Source organism: Talpa europaea (genome assembly GCF_964194135.1).
Source record: "Talpa europaea genome assembly, chromosome: 14".
In the NCBI taxonomy this organism is placed as follows: Eukaryota; Metazoa; Chordata; class Mammalia; order Eulipotyphla; family Talpidae; genus Talpa; species Talpa europaea.
The window spans coordinates 20,338,037-20,357,910 of NC_140082.1; the positions used below are offsets into that span (position 1 = coordinate 20,338,037).

General features: G+C 36.4%; 1 protein-coding gene across 34 annotated transcripts in view; it reads left to right on the plus strand.

The window, feature by feature from the left end:
- Positions 1 to 19,874, plus strand: part of ABI1 (abl interactor 1) — a gene marked incomplete at both ends in the record, with an annotated part of 69,507 nt that overhangs the window by 30,550 nt on the left and 19,083 nt on the right. For 15 of the 34 annotated variants that reach the window (XM_084254426.1, XM_084254404.1, XM_084254434.1 and 12 more), the window contains 4 exons: positions 13,245 to 13,421; positions 16,516 to 16,530; positions 17,260 to 17,360; positions 18,571 to 18,711. In XM_084254426.1, the coding sequence (XP_084110552.1) occupies positions 13,245 to 13,421; positions 16,516 to 16,530; positions 17,260 to 17,360; positions 18,571 to 18,711 (434 nt within the window). Of the gene's footprint in view, positions 1 to 13,244; positions 13,422 to 16,515; positions 16,531 to 17,259; positions 17,361 to 18,570; positions 18,712 to 19,874 lie in introns of those variants that run through there. The other 19 variants (XM_084254436.1, XM_084254408.1, XM_084254437.1 and 16 more) reach the window with 5 other exon arrangements.

A 19,874-nucleotide genomic window follows, 5' to 3' on the forward strand; every position in this document is an offset into this window, starting at 1 on the left:
TTCAAAAAGATTTATTTTTATTTAAGTATACAAGAACTGGGGTGTAGGCTAGAGGTGGGTGGGGGGATTTACCGGAGACACTGTGGGGAGCAGAACAGGTGGATCCACTGAGACACTGCTGAAAGGAGCAATGGGCAAGACAGGAGAGGTCTGCTGTGCCATGTGAGTGTAGCAGTGGCTGCTGTAGCTTGACAGCACTGAGACTTTAACCCCTGCGCCACCAGGGAGGCCCCAGGATGACCTCTTTCAAAAAGGGATTTTGAGACCCTTCTTGTATCCTGACTGCAAATGGCTAGTTTGGGAGTCTTCGTCCACATTTTACATTCTTTTGGTTATCTGTAAGTCATTCACCTCCTAATCAGTTTCTGAGACTGCAGAGTAACCCATTCTTTTGTTTCAAAGCCTAAAAATGTTCTTTTACCTCCTGCAGTTTAAATTTCAGATTTCTTAGCTTGGTTTAAAAGATTCTTTGATTTGGTCTCTTTTAACTCTCATTGCATTCCTGCTGTGCTCAACTGTTCCAAATGTTCCAAACTTAGCTTATAAATTTGTGCCTCCATCCTCTTCCATAAGCTATTTGTCTTACTTGGAATTCACTCTGTCCTGTCTCTGTTCTGCTTAACACAAGCAACAGCTGAAGTCTTCTCTAATTAGCCTAGGGTAGAGTACTGACTTTTTGTGCCATTCCATGAAACTTGTTTCTAATTTTATCAGTGACTTGAGGTATATCTACCCTATCTCACTCTTTAAAGATCAAGACCATGTTTTATTCATTTCTGTATTCTCAGTGTACAGTAACTGGCATGTAAGAAGTGGTTTGATTAGTAGTTGTTGAATGAATAAGACAGTGTGGTATGGTCTACTTTAGAGTCATAAAGACCTGGGTTTGAATTCTGCTTCTGCCACCATATAATTTGTTCAGATTATCTAACGTCTTTGATTTTGTTTTCTCACATGCAAAATCTGGACAAGAGTGCTGACTTTACAGAGGAAATAATGCATAGCATGTAAAACATTTAGTTTAGTATCTAATGATAAAATGTTGGCATTATTAGTCATCAGGTCAATCATCCATCCTTTCTCCTGTATTTCTCTTGTGCTCTCTCTTCCAATCAATTTGTAAGTATGTTTTTCTCTTACCATATCCTTTGAGATAATCCTTTTCTCTCTTGATGGTTCACACCCCAAGTTCTTGAATCTACTATCTCATGGAGTCTTTTCCCCCCACAAACAAATGTGTATGTCTCAATCCATTGTTATTTAGTTTCACCTCCTTCCATCTATGTTGCTTTTTGCAAAGAGCAACAGTGATATTCTTGTTCTAAATCTAATGGCTGCCGCCTCCCTGGTGGTACAGGGGGTTGAGCACAGGGCTATGAAGCTGTCCACAATCTTTGCCGTATGAGTTTGATGCCTGGCCGGCCTGGGGAGTGTCCCACATGGTGTGGTGGACCTCTCCTGTCTCGCCCACTGCTCCCCTCAGCAGTGTGTTTCAGTACATTTGCCTGTTCTGCTCCCTGCTCTCTCTGGTGGGTCTTCTCACCCCCCCCAACTCCCTCCCCCCTGCAGCAACTCTGGCCTGTACCCCACTTCTTAAAAAAAAATCTAATTGCTTTTCCATTTCTTTTTGCTTTTATTTGTAGACTATAACAAATTTATCATTATATGTATATTTATCTAATACCTGTTCTTTTTATTTATGTTTTTTAAGATTTGTTTATGCATAGAAGAACTGGGGTACAGGCCAGAGGTGCGGGGGGTGAGAGGATTCACCAGAGACAGAGTGGGGAACAGAACAGGCACACTGACTGAAATACACTGCTGAGGGGAGCAGCAGGCGAAGCAGGAGAGGTCTGCTGTGCCATGTGGGTAGCTCCCTGGCCAGCCAGCCAGGCAGGGGATTGAACTCAGGGGATCGAACTCATGCTAGAAAGGCTGTGGATAGCTTCACAGTGCTGTGCTTAACCCCTTGAACTACCAAGGAGACCCCACTATTCCTTTTATTAGAAGTAATTTTAATGATGACTGGAACCTCATCTGTTTTGTCCATCACTATATCACTAAGTGTCTCTCATTGGGTCCAGGAGGCAGTACCAACCCAAACTTTTGAATTATGTTTGTGGCATTCTGGACAATCTAGAGTCCTTTATCATAGGTCAGAGGTATCACTGTTAATTTTAGAAGGTTCTCCATTTCAAAACAAAGCAAATGTACCCCAGTTCCTATCTCAAGACCTTAACTCAGTCACATCTACACAGTCCCCTCTGCCGTGTAGAGGAGTAGAACCCCTCTACAGATTTCTACTTTCCCACCTTCAGCAAGCCCAAGGCCTTATAATTTTGTCTCCAGTTGGCATAAAAATCCAAGTCACTTTATTAGTGTATTACATACCTCTACAAAGTTAACTTCTTTCATGATTTCTGCTCTGGGTTTTAGACTTCCTTCCTACTCTCCCTGGTTTTTTTTTTTTTTTTTTTTTTTTTTTTACCCTTTTTTAGCACTGGATTATGAATTTTTGAAGATGCTATCAGCCTATCAAATATATTTACGTAGTTTGTAGCAGGGACTATTCAGGTTATCTGATCTGCCATATTACCCCATTGACTTTCCTTATATAAACAAGGTATTGATGACTTACCAGCAAACTGTGCCTTTTAAATTTAATCTCATCCAACCTGTCCTGGTTTACTCTGTCTGACTCTGCCTAGTGAGGTAGCTCTCTTTTTTGTGAACACTTATTTTCTATTTTTCTGTGTCTCATGAACTAAAGGTATATAGATACTATTTTGTATGTATGGGCTATTGTTGGGCCTCATTTCAGTTTCTTTCACCTTCCCTCCCTTTGATAATATGTGAATATGATTAAAAGACTACTACCTAGGGGATTATAATGAAAAGCCAAGTGCTGCACCACCCCTTATTATCCCTGGTCTTGTGCTCTAGAATGCTTGTAGTGGGTGCTATGTATTGGGCTTTTTACAAACCTATGAATAACTTCATCCTCACAACTATGTTATAAAAGAAATTGATACACAAGGTGTTAATGTGATTTGTTCAGGGTCATACAGCTATAAACTGGCATTATTTAAACTGGGCACTCAGGTTTTGGAATCAGTTAATCACTGTGCCATACTGTCCTTACTTTCAGAATAAAAGTATTTTCCCTCAGACTTTTAAAAGCAGTAATCCATTTTGTTCTTGCTTCTAATATTGTCATTTCCATGTCTGATGTGTTTCTTATTTTTGATCCTTTGCATGTAGCTTGTTCTTCTTTGAAAACCTTTGGGATACTCACTTTAGCTTCAGTGTTTTGAAATTTTACAGGGTTATAATTTGGTACTGGTTTTTTATAAATGTGTGCTTGTGGTTGGTGGGCCTTTTGGGCCCTTTTCAATATGAAATTTGCCACTATATTTTGGGGATACAGTAGTATTTTCTTGATAATATATCTTTTCTACTATATTCTCTTTTTTTCTAGATGTTCTATTCAGATATTAGACCTTTTTGATTAATTTAAAACTTTTCCTTCCTACTTTATCTCTTTGTGAGACTTCAGTTCCAGTGTATCTTATTGTTTCTGTTTTTTACTATCTTTTTAAATTTTGAGTTCCTTTTTCATAGGCTCAGTGATTACTCGTTAATGTATTATCTTTTATTCTTCTGCATAAATGTTATTTTTCTCTTTTTAAGTGTATATTCTTTGCAAAATATTTTTCATCTTTTTTCCGGTTTTGTTGTAGGGTCTCCTCCCCCCCACCCCCCATATAAAATAATGCACCAAATAATCTGGTGACCCTTGGTCATCTGCTTATATTAAAGAATGACAAACTGAAATGGTCAAATGAAAACCACATGACAGAGACTGTTATTTGGTGGGGCAACTGGGTTTTGAGAAAGGGCACCCCAAAATTTCAATATGTAGAAGTTTCTTTTTCTTGTGACATTTTGTTTATGCATTGGATGATCATCTAATTTCTTTGAGAGTTGTATTCATGAGGAAATGCTGGTGTTTGAGAAATGGTGAGTGTAAGGATTGGAAACTCTACTTTTAATGTATGAACACTTAATTCCCCAGCTTTTAGCTATGTTCCTCATTTATCAAGGAATTTTATTGAGATATAATTCATGTACCATATAGTCTACACACTGAAAGTGAACAATTCAGTGATTTTTGCTGTATTCAGAGTTATGCATCCATCAGCACAATTTTAAAACATTGTCATTACCCAAAAAGAAACTCCTTACTGCTCTTAACTGTCATCCCAATTCATACACCCTCTTTGCACCCAACCCTAAGTAACCAGTAATTTACATTTTTTGTAAATCTATATAGGTTTGCTACTCTATTTCATATAAATGCAGTATGTGTCATTTGTGGTGGCTTTTTTTCACCTGGCATGTTGTTTTCAGGGTTTATTCATATTATGGCATGCATGTATGCATGTATTCTTTTTATTGTTAATCTGTACTATGGATAATAACACATTTTGCTTATCTCTTCACTGGTTAGCAGACATTTGGATTATTTCCACTTTAGGGCTGTTATAAAATAATGTTGTTTGGGCATTTGTGTAAAAGTTTCTGTATGAACATATATTTTTTAGTGTTATTGGGTGTATACCTAGGAGTGGACTCGCTGGATCATATGATAACTCTGTTTAACCATTTGAGGAACTACTCACTGTTTTCCAAAGTAACTGCACTAATGTGTTATTATACTTAGTGGGTATCAAATAGTCTCACATTGTGTTTTGACTGCATTCCACACTTTTGTAGACTATAGAACATGTTGCTTTCCAAGTCTCAGCCTCTTTAGGGTTATCTTTGTTTTAGAATAAATTGCTCTGCTGTCTGTAGGTGTTTGGGTTCTAGCTACTTCTGATCAGTTAGTTTCCTTGGCTCCATTTGCTTTCTGATATCCAAAGATTTATTGGAAGATCTTGTCCACTAATTTTTCTTCGTTTATATCCCCTTGTTCTAGGAAAAAAAAAATACACATAATGTGTAATATTTAACTTTATATGTAGTAATTATTTAGTAGTCCTTTTGGTGAAATCTTAGGAGAGAGAAAAATTAGTGTGTGATCAATGCTTTAAATTTAATCAATAGTACCAATATGTACCTTTAAATATCCTCCAAGAGGAATTATTGTGCCAGAAATACTCCAGTAATGAATATGAAATAAGGAGGCTCAAAAGGGCTGTTGAGTAGAATCCAAATCTTTGCAAAGTGTTGGATTTGACTCTTCTGATAATACTAATTTGTTTTCCTTGTTACATGTTTACTGTAGTTGTGGCATCTTAAATGAACTAACACTTTTTAATTTCTCAGATTGCTTCTGTGAGTTGTATTTATCAGTGAATATAAGCTTTAAGTGGTTTAATATCATCTAGTAAACTCAGAGTTAAACACTTTCATTATAGGTTGGGGAACAGAGAAGAACAATGATAATAAAAAACTAAAATTTAATTCTTTTTGCGTGCCAGGCACTGTTGAAAATGATTTGTATATATTAACTAATTTAATCCTCATAACAGTTTGAGGTTGATGCAATTTTTGTTGTTATTAAATCTCATATGTATGGTAAGAAAACTGAGGCATTGGGCCTCCCCAGTGGCACAGCGGTTGAGCGCTGGGCTGCGAAGCTGCCCACAGCCTCTGCAGCGCCAGTTCGATCCCCGGCCACTGGGTGAGGGTCCCATATGGCACGCAGACCTCTCCTGCTGCCCGCTGCTCCCCTCAGCAGTGGATTTCGGTCCATCTGCCTGTTCTGTTCCCTGCTCTGGCTCTCGCCCACCCGCGCTTCTGAATGTACCCACTGCTTGTATAAATAAATAAATAAATCTTTAAAAAAAAAAAAAAGAAAACTGAGGCATAGAGTGGTTAAGTAACTTGCTCACAATTACACAGCAAGTAAGTGCTAGAGTCTACTTTTCAATCTGTGCGTTCTGGTTCCTGAGCCTGTGCTTTTAGTCATGAAAGTCATGAACACTATAATGCATGGTATTTGTACAGATTTTTCAATGTATTATCTTCTTAAGAGAAGAGAAACACTCATGAAATATTAAAACAAATATTAATTCTTAGGTAAGGAGTAGTAGATTAGGGAATAAATATAAATTTGTGATACTAAACTGTTATTTAATATTCCCTTAAATGTTAATATTTACTTGTACCCTAGTTTTAGTCAAAAATGATTATTACTGGGGCCTCCCTGGTGGCGCAAGGGGTTAAGCACTGCACTATGAAGTAATCCGCAGCCTCTGCAGCACGAGTTCGATCCTCGAGTTCGATCCTCAATCCTTGGCCCGCCAGGGAGGAACCCACATGGTGCAGCAGACCTCTCCTGTCTCTCCCACTGCTCCCTCCCCTCAGCAGTGTATTTCAGTCAGTCTGCCTGTTCTGTTCCCCACTCTGTCTCTAGTGAATCCTCTCACCCCCTGCATCTCTGGCCTGTACCCCAGCTGTTGTTTGCATAAATAAATAAATCTTTAAAAAAATGATTATTGCTAAGTCACAATTTTTAAAAAAGATTTATTTATCTATCTATCTATTTATTTATTTAATCATTTATTTATTTATTTATATAAGCACTGGGTACAGTCAGAAGCACGGGAGGGTGAGAGGATTCGCCAGAGGCAGAGCGGGGAACAGAGGAGGCAGACTTGACAAAATACGCTGCTGAGGGGAGCAGCCAGGCTGCAGGAGAGGTCTGCGCGCCATGTGGGACCCTCGCCTGGTGGTCGGGGATCGAACTGGTGCTGCAGAGGCTGTGGGCAGCTTCGCAACCCAGTGCTCAACCGCTGCACCACCGGGGAGGCCCTAAGTCATAAATTTTTAAAGGTGGATGTGTAATTAATGTGTGGAATATTTTATAATGTGTCTTAAATTTTAAGCAGGATTGGAGGAGAAAGAAAAATGTCATTGGATGGTATTAAAAATTGGATATGGGTGAAGTGTTAGTGACAGATCCAGTTCTTCCCAGGGGAAGATATTTTGGAATAATTCTCATCCAAGTGTTTCATGTTTTATGTCCCCTGCCCCCTGGGTCTTATTTTGCAGCTCATCTTTTCTAAATAGATCTATTTTATAGTTGTGTATATAGGTCATTCTGAATCAAGTTAACTTCACAGTTGATTGGGACCTTGTTTCAAGCTTATTGAACAAAGCTCTGTTACACAGAATTTTGGGCATAGGGCCATTTCCAGAGTCTGGTCTAAATAAGTAGTGACAGACAAAGATTGTCTCTTTCTTGGCTGAAGGCTTTCTCTGTGTGGCTTTCCTCAGGACTCTTTTATGCTTTTTCTACCCCTTTCATGCTTCTCTCTTTTAATTCAGAGCAAAAGTTTTTCAGTTTTCGTTCTGTAGTTATTCTTTCAGCAAGCATCTATTGTGCTTTTACTTATATGCAGTCTTTGCTTGAAACCTATAATGCCCTCCCTGTATTGGCAGTGGCAGTTGTGAGAATAGTAGGCCTTTCATATCACATATTTTAGAAAATATGTGAAATATTAAGTAGTTTTGCTATGTCATACTTCTTTCCTCCTTGTTTTTCTGTCTTTTGATAATCAAAAAGAGTTTTTCTGGAGGATCTTTAAAAGAAACATTTGCTTTTTTACCTCTCAAGGTAGTAAGGGAAAGTATAGTGACTATAGTTAAAAGAACATATCTGCATATAATAGTTATTAATAATCATCTAAAAGATAACTTAAAAATCTTGTCTAATTATAGAATTTATCTTTTTCTTTCACATTTTAAAGAAAATGTTTCCTTTCTAAATAGACTCCTTTTGTATTATTTTAAATTAATCATTCCTTTTGAACCTTTTCTTTCTTTTTTAAAGATTTATTTATTTATTTATACAAGAACCGTGGTACAGGCCAGATGCACGGGAGGGTGAGAGGATTCACCAGAGACAGAGCAGGGAACAGAACAGGCAGACTGACGAAATACACTGCTGAGGGGAGCAGCGGGCGAGACAGGAGAGGTCTGCCGCGTCATGTGGGACCCTCGCCGGCCAGCCGGGATGGAGCCAGTGCTGCAGAGGATGCAAACAGCTTCACAGCGCTGTGCTCAACTGCCTGCACCACCAGAGGAGGCCCATGAGCCTTTTCTTTACACACAATTTATTTGTATCTGTCAGTTTCTAATCTGTTCATATTATAAATAGCTTACTTGATCCTTAAAATAAATTGTTCAAGTTTGGTTTCCTAATTTCCTTAATCTTTCTTTAATAAGAAAGAGTAGAATTCCATTTATTGTTATTCATGCAACTTAAAAAATTCTCTAATTTCTGAACAGGTGTTATACCTTTATTTGTGCTGTTACCTCTGTTTGGATTTTCCCCTGCCCCATCCTCCTCTCTTCTCTTCAGCGTGCCAAATATGGCTGCTTAAATTGAGGTTCCTTTTATGGAATCTTTCCATACTTCTCAAGGAATACATCTCATAGTTTTCTTTGCCTATTTGTGTTTTGTATGGAGTTAAAAACTTAAAGTATGTACTTAATGCATTCAAAAGAATAAATGCAATATATGTTATACCATTTGTAATAACAAGACATGTGTGAGTCCACCAACTAACAGAAATTTTTTTCTTCTACCTGTGTGCTTCTCTCCATACTCCTGAAGGAAATGTTACTTTCTTTAAAAAAGTTCATCTTATTTATATGTATCCTTAAACAGTTATTGTTTAATTTTCTTGTGTTTGGGTTTAATAATAGATTCATGTTGTATATTGTGTATCTTAACTTTTTTTTTTTAATTGTGGCTTTTTAAAAAACCATCTATTTATGTGTTCGAGAACTGGGGTACAAGCCAGAGGTGCAGGAGGGTGAGAGGATTCACCAGAGATAGAGTGGGGAGCAGAACAGGCAGACAGACCGAAAACACTGCTGAGGGGAGCAGCGAGTGAGACAGGAGAGGTCTGCCGTGCCATGTGGGTTGCTCCCTGGGCGGCTGGAGATTGAACTCATGCTGCAGCAGCTGCATATTGCTTCACAGTGCTGTGCTTTAACCCCTTGCACCACCAGGGAGGCCCAATTGTAGCTTGTTTTTTTAACTCAGCATTGTTTCTAAGATTTATCTGTATTATATGTATAGTTCATTTTCATGAGTGTATAGTATTTTAATTATATATAAGACATTTATTTCCATTTGTGTTAAATGGATTTGGAATTTTTTCCCCTTTATACTGTGTGATAGCAATCATTTTCAGTTTCTTTCTACATGATTAATTAGTTTCCTTATTTGAGTAATGCATTTCTTTTCATTGTGCTATCACTGTGAGATAACTGTGTTTCCTTATGTGCATGAGTTTGTTTTTGAGTTTTCTCTCCTTTTTTTTTTTTTAAATAAAAGATTATTTATGCATACAAGAACCAGGGAGTAGGCCAGAGATGAGGGGGTTGAGAGATTCACCAGAGACAGAGTGGGGAGCAGAACAGGCAGATCTGCTGAAATGCAATGCTGAGAGGAGCAGCGGGCAAGACAGCAGCGGGCATATGGGTTATCTCCCTGGCCCGTGAGTCAAACTCTTGCTGCAGTGGCTGGAGATAGCTTGATTGTGCTGAATCCTTACCCCTTGTGCCACCAGAGAGGTTCCAATTTTCTCTTCTTTTGAATTGATCCATTTAGCCCTATGTAAGATCTGTCTTTCTTACTCTAGATTTATAATAAATCTCAAAAGGTAACTTACCCCTACCTCTGACCATCTTTTTTTTCTTACCTTCTCTGGTCATTCTTTCATATGTATTTTGAAACCACAAAAGTTCCCTTTGGGGGTTTTATTGGGAGGCAATGAAACTTTGATCATTTGGGAAAATTTGGCATTAATATTCCATAGAAGAATAGAAGTGGGAGAACAAAACTTGTGACTGGGGAAGGGGGCTGTGTTGTACCTGGCTTTGAAGACCACATGATTTTTCCCCCCCAAGGTTAATTTGTTGAACTCCCATTTCACCATTTCCTTATTTTTTCTTTTATTTATAACTGGATGTGCAGAGAATTTCTTCAGGGTTTTATTCAGAAGGCAAATTATATATCTGATGTTACTCATAGCCATTAGTCTGTCTTACAATTCTTGATGTTATTTGTAAATATTGTTTCTATCACAGCATGTTAACTCTAGATTATGGCTAAATTCAGAGGCCTATTTGCTTTGTACTATACTACTGGAACTGTTTTTTTTTTTTTTTTAAAGATTTATTTATTTATGCATACAACAGTTGGGGTACAGACCAGAGGTGCAGGGTGGTGAGAGGATTCACCGAAGACAGTGGGGAACAGACAGCAGGCAGATCAACTGAGATACAGTGCAGAGGGGAGCAGCGGGTGAGTCAGGAGAGGTCTGCTGCGCCACGTGGGTTGCTCCGTGGCCCGCTGCGGATTGCTTCATGGTGCTGTGCTTAACCCCATGTGCCACCAGGGAGGCCCCATCATCATTTTTTAAGTAAACCTTGTGTATATTTAAATTGTACATCATGATTTCTTTTATACTTTGTAAAATGAGTATTACTAACAGCTAATTAATATATCTTATCACAGTCACCTTACTTATTTGAGTGATTAGAGCACCTGAAATCTATTCAGTAAATTTCCAGTTTTTAATAGAGTATGATTAACTATTGCCATAATGCTGTGCCCTGGATCATTAGACTTATTCATTCCTACAAAACTGCAACTTTGTACCCTCTTTTCAAGGCCTGTGGTAGTCAGCTTCTACTCTCCTTTTTATGTGTTCAGTGTTCTTAGATTCTACATTTAACTGCAATCAGTTTTTTCCTCCCTCCCTGTGTCTGTCTTACTTCACTTAGTATAATGTCCTCCAGGTTTAACATTCATATTTCTAGTGTGCTATATAACATATATGTGTTTTCATATTAATATTTTAGAAATACTTTATCATTGTTGCAGAATTATGATTGGATAGTATGATAAGTACAGGTGTGGTTAAATTTTTAGTACTTTTTGGTATTAAGTAATAGAAATTCTAATATCTCAAGCCCCATTTTATATAAGCAACATGGAATCTTAGTGAATTAAAGAGCTTGTATAAAATATTATAGCTAGCAGGTGAAAGAACTTGTAGTCAAACCAAGGTCTTCTGATTTCTTGTTTGTGTGCTTTTTTTTTTTAAACCACTTGTTTTCAGCTGTGCTTCATGGGTCTAGACTTTGGTCACCTAGATCTTCTAATTCCTCTCAACTTGGGTAACTTAAATTTTATTTCTATTATGTTTGAATTGAAAACTAATTTTCTTTTTATCAAATTTCTTCTTTTGTTATCTAAAGGTAAGGAAAAAAACATGAGAGCAAGGAAATTCAAGTAGGAGAAGGAATTAGTCTCCTGAAAAAGCTTATTTGTCTTGGTGAACATATGCATGCTGTTAGACAAATGTTCCAAGCTTGTTCCCCCTCCTCCTCCCTACTTTATTCACCCTGCCATATGGAGATTTGTGCGTTGCTGGGTCGGTTGTGATTTGGACTTTTGTGATTCTGAATTGGGAGATTGGGGGTAGACTTAGAGGAAAAATTTTCTTGTAACTTGAACAGTGTCCTGAATAATTTTGTGTTGTGTAAGGGAAGTAATAACGGTAATAAAAAGTGATTTTAAGGAGTTGTGGACACCATGATGTTTGTGAAAAACATGGAGAGAACTTGAGCCATTTTGAATTTGTTTTTTCCATGAAGACTGGGAACTGTGTGGGGTATTCTTTTAATAGCATTTAAGCAGGTGAGGTACCTTCAGATTTCTTCATTTTTTTTCCTCAACAAAAAGTTATTTTTTTGGTAAGGATCACTAGTTACACCATGGAAAACAGATTAGAAAGGGACTAAATTGAATGTAAGTGGCCAATTGGAAGATTATACTATAGACAATGTGCGATATGATAATAATAGTAGATTGACTAGGATTAAAGTATTGGAAACAAATTTTAGGTATTTAAAGGTAAACATGGTAAGATTTAGTAATGTTGAATATGAAGTAAGTACTAGATGCCAGGAAACTGAAATAAAGACATTGAAATAGTGTTGAGTAGACTTATGGTTGATATTGGACATATTAATTTTGATTTTTCATTGAAACATTTTAGAGGCGCATTGGTTTTATGTATAATTCTGCAGCTCATAGAAGAGCTTTAGAGACAGAAAAAGCAAATAATCCTTATAATTACTGAGGGAGTAGGCAGTCAGAGATGTGAATTGTTTCACTATAAAAACATGTCTGCTTTGTTTCAGGAACTGTGAAAAGTCTGAGGCTGCCCTACATGTGAGCCAGCAGTTTGCCATGGTTTTGTAGTTTATGGTAGAAGGTACAAGTCTTCTGGGTCAGAGACATGTGACTGACTTGGGTGACCTCACGGGTCAGTCATGTCATTGATACCCTCAGCTAACACCAAAGGCAGATTTTGAACTACCTTTTTCTTATTGTATTACTCCCACTTTAGGGATTACTGCCTTGGAGTTCACATTATTAACAAGTTACCTAGCCTTCTTCAAGGGTCCCCTCCCCTGAGTAATCAAGACCAGTCTTTGGAGAGATCACATTTGTCTGTGGGCTGTGTGATCTACTGGTAGTGCTTGTTTAAACATTTGAAGATAGAACCTATATTTTGTATCTATCTATGATGATACATGTGTTGACATGATGGACCGATATGATGGACCTGGAGGCAGTGATGGCAGTCTGGGCAATGTAGGCTTGATCAGCAACATGCAACATTCAGTTCTTTCTGCCTTGAATAACTTTCTTATTTGCTTCTCTTTTCATCCTTTAAAAATCTACTTATTCAGTAAAGCCTTTAACTGAACCATTCTCAACCTTAAGTATCTTTCTCTGGTCATCTTTAATTTCAAATAAACTGTGCAAGTGTCACAGCAGCATTTACCTTGTGTTGAAATTATTTTTTTTTTTTCTGGTTTGCATCCTTGCTATATAAAGTATAAGCTTTATTTAGAGCAGAACCAATTTTTCCCTTTGCATACAGACCAACTCTTTAAGGAAGAAAATTGCATTCCTGAAAATTGTTTTGGAATCAAGTTCATTGCATTAGTTGGTGCTTTTCATCACTTTCAGGAATTTCCGGTTTTGAGTCTCAAGAACGTTACTATGCTTAGTTTTGAGGGGGATGATACACTATTCACTGGAAAATAGGCGATATAGTTCTATTGCCCAATTTATATTTGGCCATCACATTTATTATGCCAAATAATGATTTTTTGCTTTGTTCAAATTTCAAATTTAGACTGTGGATATTCATAAAGAGAAAGTGGCTCGAAGAGAGATTGGTATATTGACAACAAATAAGAATACATCCAGAACTCACAAAATAATAGCACCTGCAAATATGGAGCGCCCTGTAAGGTATATTCGGAAACCTATTGACTATACAGTTCTGGATGATGTGGGCCATGGTGTCAAGGTAAGCATTTTTATATGACAGTAACTTGAAATAATTTGCATGTCTGATAAACATTTGGATAGTAAATATGGCAATAAAGATAATTTTCTTAAAGAATTAGTAGGTTCGTTTAGCCAAATAGCGTTTTAATTTCCATAGAATATTTACTTAATATTAGTTATGTATTATACTAAGACTGTATACAGAGTAGTATGGCAGAATTTTACCTGTAGAATAGGCTATAATCAATAAGATAATAAAAACGGAGACAAAGGATGTTCAAAAAAATTGAAATGGCTTTTCATTAATTAATCCATTTGAATCCTAAACTAGTATTATAAATTTGTCTTGTGAACACCATGACTTTCTTTTACTACTGATTTAATCCTTAAAAATAAAAAATTGAGATGTTTTCCAGAATTAGTATGGAAAATGATTTATAAATACTTCTGTCCTTTTATTCTCAAGTATGTGTATTTAGTAGTGTTCTTGTATGGATATAATTCCAGGAATTCATGACAAATGAAAAAATTATATGTCATTTTGTTCTATGCATATATACTCTATCTCCACAAACAGACTTTTAAGAAAGATATTATTTATTGCCCATGTCCACTTCTTAGCATGGCAGAATTAGCTCCTCTAAAAGGATACCTTTAGCCTGTCAAGTTTTTAGGTATTTTTTTTTAAAGATTTATTTATTTATGCATACAAGAACTGGGGTACAGGCCAGAGGTGTGGGGGGTGAGAGGATTCACCAGAGACAGAGTGGGGAACAGAACAGGCAGATTTACTGAAATACACTGCTGAGGGGAGCAGCGGGTGAGTCAGGAGAGGTCTGCTGTGCCATGTGGGTAGCTCCCTGGCCGGGGATGGAACTTGTGCTGCAGTGGCTGCAGATAGCTTCATAGGTTGCATCTTAACCCCTTGTGCCACCAGGGAGGCTCCAAGCTTTTAGGTGTTAGTGGGTCACTTTGCAAGCATATGAATTACCTGAATTCTTTAGCTATTTCTGCTCAGGATGAACTTTGGTAGTCCCGTTCCTAGAGGACCATTATTTGCCTTTGTTTGTGGTCTTCCAAATATTTACATTAATTTTTAGGAGTTAGCTAGAATCTTAAAGCCATTTCTACCTGATTGATCTTACAGACACTACTGCTAGGTCTCTTGCATTCTGAATTTTCTGGGGTTCCTGATTAATCCCTATTAACAATGTTGCCCTTTATTTTACTCCTTGACACTATTGAAAATCTTTACTACCATACTTCAAAGTATGATGTGTGTATGTGTGGGCGTGTGTGTCTATAAATTTAAAAAATTGTATCCAAATATATCAGTAGTTCTCATGATAGCTGCAAGCTTTATGTTAAGTCTTTTACATCCCAAGATCGAGATTCCCTCATATGTTCTTTTTTATTTTGATTAAGTTTTACTGTTATATATTTGTATTTCATTTAAATGATACTATATGTTAATGCATTTTATGCTATAAATAGATGGTACATATAAATTTTGGTAGAATTAAAAATCTGGGCAAACATCTTTCCCTTTTTTTAATTATTTAGTAGAAGAACTTGAGTGTTTTGGGAACATATAACTGGAAGAACTTTATAGGTTGCTATTAGTTACTATTTTGACCTATAAAATGAGATTATTTCTTTTCAACACTCCTCATCCCCAACACATCAAAACACCTGTATACATAAATACAATTAATAGAGGAGATTAGAAGTTATATACTTGCAGAGTTCCAACTAGAATTTTCATTCCCAATCTAATTCTCTTTTCATTCTTTCACTTTGGACCAGTTTATACTTAAATGTTAAACTGTTACGTTTTGTGTTTGTGTGTGTTTACTTGAAACAATAAATGAGGCAAGTTGTGTGTTTGTATTTAAGGTACTTCTGAGTTACTTTATAATAGCAGTGAATGTATTGTTATACTATCACATTAGTATGTTTTATTTTCAAGATTAATAATGTTATTCAAATTTAACTCTAAATCTAGGTGTGAAATGAAGCAACTAGGTAGGATTCCAGACATTGTTTCCAGATAAAAATGAGTATTATTTGAAATAAACATTTAAAAAAAAACCCAAATTCTGGCAGTTTCTAAACGGCGCATATATTGAAGACAAAGGTATTCCTCTTTTGGGTGATTTCCTTAATGTTGCCTCACGATCACCTGAAAAATGATAGATACGTATTTAGAATGGCATATGTTATTGAAAGAACGGGAGACCAAAAATGAAATTGTGGAAGTAATACTCTACACACTGAAGATATTTTTTCTTAAGTGGCATAGTATAAGCAGTGATTCTTAAGAACTGTATATATTGCTTCATGGATATAGGCCAGTCATCTTTGATAGAAGTAACTTTTAGTTTCAAAGCACCTTTTCTTCAATCTTGAATTTTGGCTAAATTGTTTAAAAAAAAAAAAAGAAGCTTAAAACTCAAGCAGTCTCTTACTACTTACTCATGTTGACCTATTTAGGATTTGGATTTGGAAATACAAATGAGAGGGTGTCTAGACCCTGTTAGAATCTGACTTACCTATTGCTGTACATTGTGATTGGGTTTTTAAACACTGAGATTCTAGATCGTTTCCTGATTTTGGAAGCAACCCATAGTTTTGAATTTCAATATTTGTAGTTTATCGCTTTTTAAAACTACTATGCTACCATTCAAATAACGAATACTCATACCTGGGCATTCATTATCTACTAGTCTTAGGTCTTATACAATGATATGAAAAATAGCTTTACATTTAATATGTTAAGGTGCTTGTATGTTTAAAAAAGTTGTTATTTTTAAATCTGTGATTTGGTTGCCATAGGATAAAATACTGACCTAAGAAATTATTGGTACCACATGAGATTGGTATAATTAAGTGGTGTCCTTATGATGTACTCTCTTGAAAAATATTTGATACACATGACTATCTCCCTATTGGTTATGAATATCTTTCCCTTTATAAAATAATTGAAATTTGGCTGGGTAAAAGCTTATTAATGTGAATTGAATAACTGTAAATGTAAACCTGTCCTATCAGATTTAACTTATCTAGAATTAATTTGTACTTTCTCCCCCCTCCTTTTTTTTGCCAACATAAAGTGGCTAAAAGCCAAGGTAAGAGATGTTATTTATCATTTGATCCACAGCATTCCCTCTACATTGGTAGAGGCTGCAAAGCCACTAAAAATTGAAAACTCTTCCTATGTCTGTCTGCTTTTCCTCCTATAGGATTTATGTAGATTAAATATGCTCAAACTTAGTTCAACTCAGCATATTAGCTTTGATGTGTTAATATATCAAAGATATATTGACATCAGCATTTGTATAGGAACATTAATTTTGCTAACATTTATTGCTTTGCTCATTTTTTGATAGTTGCCTTGCTTTTATTGACTTACAATTAGGAGGTTTCCCAGACATCATAGATGACTTTGTTACTGAATTGTTAGGATAAAGATGATTTTTCAGATGGATATTTTAGCAAATTGATACTGAGATCTGTAGTTTATATTCATGCACACATTTCAAAAATTTTGGGAAACCCAGTATTTGAATGCAGATAAATTTGATCTCAGCAAACATGTTTAGCAATAAAGTAAAATATAAATCCAATAATCTCACCTCTATTTTGCCATAAATTAGTATGAATGGCACACAGTAATAAAAGTCTAGTGCAAGCGGTTTCTTTACTTTTTAAAATACAGCACCCCAAAGTCTGTTATTAAAACTGTCTGGGAATCCTTACATCACATTCTGATATTTAAAAAAATAATAATACATGGTGTCAAAACACCAGGAGAACAGTTTGATACAAAAATAAAAGCTTTTCTTTCCACATTTTAGCATGGAAATAACCAGCCTGGAAGAACTGGCACATTGTCGAGAACAAATCCTCCTACTCAGAAACCACCGAGTCCTCCCATGTCAGGTCGGGGAACATTGGGGTAAGAATTGAACTACATTGTACAGAAGAATTTGTATGTTAAAGGAAAATATGTTTCTGAGATAAAGAAAATCCTTGGGATGGGATCCTTTCTATGGTAACACTGCCTTTTACAAATAATTTTGGATCTTATTTCCTTGAATGGAATCCAAAATTAATTTGCTTGTATTGTAGTATCCTCTAAACACGTCTGTATCAGGAAAGTCTTTGTATATGTGTAAATGAGCATTGTTTATATTTTATCTCCATTTTTAAAAATATAAATCTGACCAAAGTTTATTACAAATGAAATGACTAGAAGATTCTTTATGATGCTTTCACATGTATGTGCAATATTTATGGCACAGAGCTTTAAATAAGTAGTCTATTTTGTGTAGTTTGACCTGGTATCTTGCTCCACTTCTATTTTCCCTTTATACTTGGCCCCTGAGACTTAGGAATTCTTTTTACCTGGAGTAGTTCTAACTGCTTCTGCTGGTTTTAATCTTCATGCTAGAGTAGCTTGGAAAGGCCAGTTGGAGAAGTAAGAAAGATAACTATTTCTTAGTGCAATAAAAATATTACTTAAACGTTTTACCAAGATCATTTCCTGTAACACAGGAATTGGTTTTGGTGGAAAGTTGGAGAATCATTTTATAGTAGTAGGGATCAGCAATCAGCAATCAACTTTTAAAGGAGATCTTTTCAGTGAGTTTCCATTTTCATTCTGTAAACCTCTTGCCCCTAAACAAAATGAAGTTGTTATTAAATAGAAAAATGAAAATGATTTGTTGCCAAATTAATGGCATTGCATCTAGGATTAGCATGTACTTGTCTGTATATTTTCATATTGAGTTAGGAATAAATTACAGAGCAGATATTTAGCTTCTCAAATGTAATGGATAGTGGCTTATGAGTAAGTTTGGGACTAATGTTTATTTAAGCTTAATATTACTGAGCATTTAAAAAATCACAACCATTATTTTTAGAAATAAGGTTAGACTTTAAATTGCCCTTAGGTTTTCCTAAGAAAGGGTAACATTTTAATTTTTTTGTTAATGTAATGAAATTCACATATATCCCAATTAAGACTTCTAAACAAATTTTATTTCTAAAGAATTTTTAAAAGTTGCGTTATACTTGTCACAAAGGGACAGTCATACTTTGGGGGAAAGTATCATTTTAGATGTCTTGTCTTGCTTATTATTCCTTTCTCTATTATGCTTCTTCAGACGGAATACTCCTTATAAAACCCTGGAGCCTGTTAAACCCCCAACAGTTCCTAATGACTACATGACAAGTCCTGCTAGACTTGGAAGTCAGCATAGTCCAGGCAGGACAGCTTCTTTAAATCAGAGACCGAGGACACACAGGTAAACCTTCAGGTTGAGCCTTTGAACATCTGAGAATGGAGGTTATTGACTGGTGATAAACTATTGTGAGGTTGCTGAATTAAAACGTTAGTTGCTGAATTAAAGGTAAAGTATTACTCTAATGGTGACATAGAATTAAAAATTAGGAATATGGGCCTCCCTGGTGGCTCAGGGGTTAAAGTCTCAGCACTCTTAAGTTTGATCCCCAGACAGGGAACTAAACCACAAGGCGCAGTAGACCTTTCCTGTCTTGCCCACTGCTCCCCTCAGCAGCGTATTTCAGTAGATCTGTTCAGTAGATCATATTCAGTAGATCTTGTTCTGCTTCCCGCTCTGTCTATGGTGAATCCTCTCACTCCCCACACCTCTGGCCTAGATCCTAGTTCTTATATGCATAAATAAATAAAAAAAATCTTAAAAAAAATTTGGGAATAATAATACTGTGTATCTTCCTGTGAATGTGTACTGTTCTTAGATTGCTAGTATTTCCTCATTTGATGGAAGTGCAGATATATGTTTGGATCAGGACTAAAGAATTTTTTTTTAAATTTTTTTTAAGATTTATTTATTCATGCATACGAGAACTGGGGTACAGGCCAGATATGTAGGAGGGTGAGAGGATGAGAGGATTCACCAGGGACAGAGCGGGGAACAGAACAGGTAGACTGAAATACACTGCTGAGGGGAGCTGTAGGCAAGACAGGAGAGGTCTGCCGTGCCATGTGTGATTCTCACCAGTCGGGAACAAGCCAAGCGCTGCAGAGGCTGCGGACAGCTTCACAGTGCTGTGCTCAACCACCTGCACCACTGGGGGAGGCCCCCAATGGATTTTTTTTTTTAAAACTTGCTAGGAAACATAACATACATTCAGAAAATTATATGCTTCATGAAGTACACAACTTGATAGATTAATACAAATGAATTTTAATACAAATTGAACACTCATGTAATCATGACCTAGACCAGAAAATGGAACTTTAAGACCTAGGACTCCCCCCAGGGCTTTCCCAGTGATTGCTTCTACCTCCCTCCATCCACTCCACCCCCACCCCAAGGTACCCAAATTTTGGAGCACTTTTGTAAAGCCAGGCATTTTTTATATAGCTTAATATGTTTTATATCTCATTCAGTAATGTGAGCAAGGAGTGTCTCTTTGCCTTAAT